This window comes from Polypterus senegalus, chromosome 1 (genome assembly GCF_016835505.1).
Source record: "Polypterus senegalus isolate Bchr_013 chromosome 1, ASM1683550v1, whole genome shotgun sequence".
Lineage (NCBI taxonomy): Eukaryota > Metazoa > Chordata > Cladistia > Polypteriformes > Polypteridae > Polypterus > Polypterus senegalus.
In genome coordinates, this window is record NC_053154.1 from 125,969,702 (window position 1) to 125,976,791 (window position 7,090).

Consider the following 7,090-nt stretch of genomic DNA (forward strand, 5'->3'; position numbering starts at 1 on the left):
TTCTATTTGGCTAATGACTTTATCTCATTTACGCACATTTTGTGACTTTTTTTTGTCCTTTAATGAATGGGAGATTCTTGTGGACCCCAAGTTTTATTTTGACTTTGGTACACCTATGCTCCCAACACATTATACTTCCAACATGTTGGTAAGGTTGAATGCACTAGATTGACACAGTCAAGCTTTAATGATGCTAATGATATGTTTGTAACAATGGTGGGTTTTATGAAGAATGAATGGCCATTGGATGAGGCTAGTCCACATCTAGAACAATGTATCATCCAATCTGCAAATAGATTCTGAAGAATGAAGTTCAAATGCAGGTAGATAAGAAGTGTATAAGAGCTTGAAAAAACTCAGGTAAATGATCTTATACTGGCAGGGATACCAAACTATGCCACATTACTACTGGGGTAGAAGCAAAAACTATATTTTGGAATGAAATATGACCTGTGGTGTTCTCCTGTATAAACTGCAAATCTGTGCAAAATTTGATGGGGGTTCAATGGTTGAATTGCATACTGGCATTGACTAAATTTTGGAATTAAACAGAGTCTACCGTGTATCCCCTGTGTTGATTTGCACATCAGACAAACAAACATACAAACAGAAATATGCATTCAGCTTTATATATTAGATTTGACCTTAAGAAGCAAGTCCTACAAGTGCTACGCTATAGTGCATAACAATAAATACAAAATTAAAGTATAACATAAATTACAATGCGAAACAAACACAGCAAAAGGAACCAAAATATGTAATAAGTTATAGCACAATAGTGAAGAGAATAAAATTATAGAATTAAATACTGTAGAATACTGTAGGATCAGCAAAAGCCAGTAGAAAAGGTCTGCAGCATTTGTTTTAAGCTGTATTTTATTTTCATTGCTACTTAGTTCTTCTGGTACCATGTATTGTTTACAGTATATCTATGGAATAAAATACTCAAGGATATTAACAGCAGACGTGGGATTTATATCCTAAATTAGTTTTTTGTCATCTAAAGTGTAGCCACTGAGAAAAAAATTCTCAAGGTACTATGTTCAGGATTGTACAAACTCCGCTGTTGGTTAGACCAATTTAAATTACTCATTTTGTCTTCTGAGATTTACATTTGCTAAATTGTAAATTCTACCAATGTACTTTATTATGTGCATGACTGGTTACTTATTAATATATAAACAAGGGAAGAGTTCAGGGCTCTCATTCAGACCAATCTGTTTGAAATGCTTTTCCTAAAACTAATAGTAATCACTTATTTAACAAGGGCAGAGAAGCCTGAGTGTCAGCTGTTAGGAAGACCAGATTTTCCTCTGCTTTCAAAGGAAGGAGATATTATAATTGGGGGAATCTTTTCTTTTCACAGTAGTGTAATAGAGGTTAATACCACATTTAACTCTGTACCGGAATCTTTAAAATGCAAAGAGTGAGTGAAAAATGTGACAATTTGATTTTTTTAATCTAAACTGTATTCAGTTTCTAATATTTGTAATTGAATTGTATTACAGCATTTACAGATGGTGATTTTATTTAATATTATAACAAAGAAATGTGTGTTTGCTTAATTGTTATTGTTCTGGCAATGCCTAATTAATTGTATCTTTGTTTAAAAAAACAAGTGTTATCAGAGGTTCTATATTGTAACAGTGCTTTCTATGTCTTTTTTCTTTTTTAACAGTTTAAATTTAAAAGAGTTCCTTTTTGCTCAGACAATGATATTTGCCACAGAAGAAATCAATAATAGTGCTGAATTGCTTCCTGATGTTACTCTAGGCTATAAGATTTATGATGACTGCAGTTCTATGCCTTTGGCAGTCAAAGCAGCAATGGCTTTAGTAAGTGGGCAAGAAAAGACATCCAATAAATTCTGCAACAAACATTCATCAGTTCATGCAATCATAGGACTTTCTGATTCATCAACTACAATGGCAGTTGCTTCTTCCTTTGGACCATTTCATATACCACTGGTAAGGAATATTAGCTATTATTTTTCTGGAGTGGTATCTTAAAGAGATATAAGTTTTATTTCTATTAATGAACATACTGTATATAAATGTGCAAGATTTTATAAACATTTGATGCATGTTTAGAAGACAGAATGCAGTAGTGCCAATCCATTGCAGGGCCAAATCAGACATATCCACACCCCTATTTAAAAAGGGCAATTTAGAATCACCAATTCACCTAATAGGCATTTATTTGTGAATATGGGAGCAATACTTAAGTAACCTGAGGAAAACCTGTGTAGGTATGGAGAAACCGTACCAACTCCACCAGAGGCGGGTAGTAACGAGTTACATTTACTTTGTTACATTTACTTGAGTAACTTTTTAAAAACATTGCACTTCTAAGAGAAGCTTTACTGCACCATACTTTTTACTTTTACTCTGCTACATTGAGCAACACTCGACTCGTTACTTTTTTCCATTTATACATTAAACTATATTTTTGTAAGAGAGAATTTGCCAGTGGACCTACTGCACCACAAAGTACATATGCAGTATTATACTGTCAGTGTACAGGATATCTCGTCACTGTAAGTAGTTCAAACATACATGTTACCTACTGTACATATCGGCTTCAAAAGCTTTGTTGTGAAAAACTGAGACTTAGAACTTTGTGTTATTTGTGCATCTTTATTTTGTAAAGGTCATTTATTTTTACTCATTTTTTATTTTATTATTTGGAAATAGCAGAATTTGCACATTATTTATATTTTTGTCTGTCTTATTACAACATTTCTAAAAAATAAATAATTTATTATGTTCAAACAGTTACTCAGTACTTGAGTAGTCTTTTCACCAAGTACTTTTTTACTCTTACTTGAGTAAGTTTTTGGTGGATTACTTTTTACTTCTACTTGAGTAATACTATTTTGAAGTAATGCTACTCTTACCTGAGTACAATTTTTGGCTACTTTATCCACCTCTGAACTCCACACAGAAAACAATCAAATGTGGGTTTCTAACCCAGGACATTGGAGTCTGAGTTAGCAGCACTACACACATCACAAGAGTGCTATCATATCTAGAAAGTAATGTATTCTTATATAAAATTCGTTTTGGTACAGGTTTCATATTGTAACACAAATAGCACACTTATATTTACAGTACATTACTTCTAATGGTACTTTATTTATTTACTACCATAAAATACTTATTCCAATGTAGAGTCTTAGGGGCTCAGTTTCAGATTAACCTTCATAGGACACACTTGCTCTACTATATACTGTATAGTGGGTCAATTTAGAATTTCCATTCATTCTAATTTCAAATCTTTAAGATGTAACAGGAGGTGGGGCTGCTGGACAAAATCTTGTTTGGAATTTAATAAAAGTAGCTGTGAGGCTCTAACACTAACCACCATGTCACACAGCTAAAGGAAGTTATATGTAATACAGTAAATCATTTTCTAAATGAGAGCTACATATAAATAAATTCAAACATATTGAAAATTACCTAATCCAGTTCAGGATAATGGAGAGCCACAGGCTATACTGGTAGAACTGGCTATAAGATAGGAAACAACCCTTGACATAGTAACAGTCCTTCACTAGGCCAGTTATACTGTATATTTACACAAATGTCAACAGACAAATCTAATCATTACTACATTTTCTATACTCACTTTTCCTGACTTTGAGTGTTTTTCCTAAAACATGAAAGAAAAATAAAATTAAATTAAATTGCATGATTCAAAATTGCGCAATAGTGCAAAGGATTTTTCCCATATGTGAAAAAATACATTGTTACAATAATAATGACTTTCTACCGTCTTTGTTTTTATAGATAAGTTACTATGCCACATGTGCCTGTCTCAGCAACAAGCAGGAGTTCCCCACATTTTTCAGAACAATACCAAGTGACTTTTATCAAAGCAGAGCTCTGGCACAGCTTGTGAAACATTTTGGGTGGACCTGGATTGGAGCCATTAGAAGTGATAGTGATTATGGCAATGCAGGCATGACCACATTTTTGCAGGATGTTCAGCAGCAGGATGTGTGTATTGAATATTCTGAAGCCATCGCAAGAGCAAGTCCAAGAGAAAAGATCCTCAGACTAGTGAATATTATTAAAAGCTCCACATCAAAGGTTATTGTTGCTTTTGCATCTTTCATAGATTTAGAATTTCTTATACAAGAACTCTCACTGCAAAATGTTACTGGCTTACAATGGGTAGGAAGCGAAGGCTGGATTTCTAATGAGTACCTTGCCATTTCTGAAAATTACAAAGTTTTGGGAGGATCAATTGGATGTGTGATAAATAATGCGGTGATTCCAGGTCTGCAGGAGTTCTTAGAGAACATTACTGTTTTTGACATACCTGGTAATAATATTCTCAGTGAGGCCGATCAAAGTGCAAAAGATTGTAACTTAACATCTGAAGACAATCCTGAAATAAACAATAAATGCAAAATGACTACAAACATAAGGGAAATGAATCTTCAATATACTGACGTTCCTGAGCTAAGAATTACTAATAATGTCTATAAAGCAATGTATGCCATTGCTTATTCTCTAAAAAGAATATACAAATTCCAAGATGCTAAAGGAAACCTTTTTAATAAAACATTTGATATAGGACCATGGCAGGTAGTAGAGTATTAGTTTTTTTGCATGCTTTGTGACAGCAAAAATGATAACAATCGTAATTGTCTTAATGAATTATTTCCCTTGTAGGTACTAAATCAATTAAAAATGGTTAATTTTACTACATATTATGGAGAAAAGGTATATTTTGATGAAAATGGGGACCCAACAGCAAGATATGATTTAGTAAATTGGCAGATAAATAATGAGGGCATGATCAAGTTTGTTACAGTTGGTCTTTACGATGCATCTTTACCTAAAGGGCAACAGTTTATTATGAATAATGTCAGCATTGTGTGGGCAGGAAATCAGTATCAAGTAAGAATGCTTTTTGTACTTTTTGAAATTATTTTTTAACTGCTATAACTATTCTAAATCTTTTATTACTCAATACATAATTAGTTTTTTAAAAATAGGTAGCACGGAGGATTAGGAGATTAGGATTACTGATTCAGTGCTGATGGAGACTGGGTTTGTATGCTTTCGCTGTCATTGCCTTTGGAGAGTTCATATATTCTTTCTATGTCCATTTGTATTTTTATTTTATTTTTTTATTTAACATTCTTTTTTTTTCTTGGCAAGTTCTGTTTGTTACATTAAATGAAGGCTTTAAATTGTTCCAATTTGAGAAAATGAAAACTCTTACAAACAAGAAACTAATGCTACTCAGATAAGCTCTGGCTGTTCATGACCATGAAGTATATTTAATATTTCAGTTTTATATACTCAGTGGTATTAAGCACACTAAAATATTCTGTCTTTGTTCTATGATAATGTTTTGATAAAAAATACTTTTATCAGTAAGTTTCAAAATAGGTATTGGGATTATTCTATTATTGTTTTAAGTTTTATTATTTGTTTAAGGTGCCTAAATCAGTATGCAGTGAGAGTTGCCCACTGGGAACCAGAAAGGCTGTGCAGAAGGGAAAACCTATCTGTTGTTTTGACTGCATACCCTGTGCAGATGGGGAAATCAGCAATACCACAGGTATAAACAATTATTAAAATAAAATGTTAAAAAATCAACATATTGAAAATGAATCTGTGTTGTTATTTTTATTATTTTAAACCATTGAAAGCCCATTTGCTTATTTTAAGGACATAAATTGGAATTTGCTGAGGCTGTAGCATATGTAGCTTTAGTAAGCAGGGAATTTCATAATGTACTTTAGGTGTTTCATTTTCTCTTCAGATAACTTTTTTCCACCTGATCCCTACTTCATTGTTTACACTGCAAACATATGCACAATAATATTTTAAATAATGCTATAAAAACTTTCTTAGTTAAAAAAAGTTTTTTATTTGAGTAAAATACAAACAGTAATTACAGGACACTAATGTATACATCATTTTTATTACAGATTCCATTGATTGTATAACATGCCCCTTAGAATACAAAGCAAGTGAAGAAAAGGATGAATGCATAATAAAAGAAATTGAGTTCCTGTCATTTGGAGAGGTCATGGGCATCATACTGGTGGTATTTTCATTGGCTGGAGCATCTGTTTCTGTAGCTGTGGCTGGTATATTTTATCGTTACAAAGATACACCTATTGTGAAAGCTAACAATTCAGAACTAAGCTTTCTCCTCCTTTTGTCCTTGTCACTCTGCTTCCTCTGCTCCCTCACATTTATTGGTGAGCCGTCTGAATGGTCTTGCAAGTTGAGACACACAGCATTTGGAATCACATTTGTACTGTGCATCTCTTGTGTTCTTGGGAAGACGATAGTTGTCTTAATGGCATTTAGAGCCACACTTCCAGGAGATAACGCTATGAAATGGTTTGGACCGACACAACAGCGGTTAAGTGTTCTCACTCTAACAGTCATACAAATAATGATATGTGCATTGTGGTTAATAGTGTTTCCTCCATTCCCTTCTAGGAACCTTCAGCACTATAAGGACAAGATAATTCTGGAATGTGACCTTGGATCTACAACTGTATTCTATGCTGTGCTAGGGTACATTGGTGTTCTTTCTATAATGTGTTTTGTCCTCTCTTTCCTAGCACGTAAGCTGCCAGATAACTTCAATGAAGCCAAATATATTACATTCAGCATGCTGATATTTTGTGCTGTATGGATCACTTTTATCCCAGCCTACATTAGTTCCCCAGGAAAATTTACTGTTGCAGTAGAAATATTTGCTATTTTGGCATCAAGTTTTGCTTTGCTTTTTTGCATCTTTGCTCCTAAATGTTATGTAATATTGCTAAAACCTGAAAAGAACACAAAAAAGCATTTAATGGGCAAAATACCTTCAAAATCAGTCTAATATGCATGTTTTAATGTTGAAGCATGTAATGTAAGCTTTAATCCTACATTATGCTCTTTTAAAAGGTTTCTAATACTGTACATTCTTTGAAGATCATTACACATTATAAACAAACTTAATTTAAAATAATAATACAAATATTTTTGTTACGTGTAGATAGCACATACCATATAAACTGACTACTGTGTAGTTTTCTTGAGATGACGAATAAACTGCAAAATGTATT

The 7,090-nt window shown here is 33.0% G+C and overlaps 1 protein-coding gene across 1 annotated transcript; it reads left to right on the forward strand.

The window, feature by feature from the left end:
• Positions 1 to 1,226: 1,226 nt before the first annotated feature.
• On the forward strand, positions 1,227 to 6,864 carry LOC120532627 (extracellular calcium-sensing receptor-like). Its single transcript, XM_039758834.1, has 6 exons — positions 1,227 to 1,426; positions 1,679 to 1,967; positions 3,789 to 4,592; positions 4,680 to 4,907; positions 5,454 to 5,577; positions 5,951 to 6,864. The coding sequence occupies exons 1-6, from the start codon at positions 1,227 to 1,229 to the stop codon at positions 6,862 to 6,864; spliced, it is 2,559 nt and encodes an 852-aa protein (XP_039614768.1).
• The last annotated feature ends 226 nt before the right edge of the window (positions 6,865 to 7,090 follow it).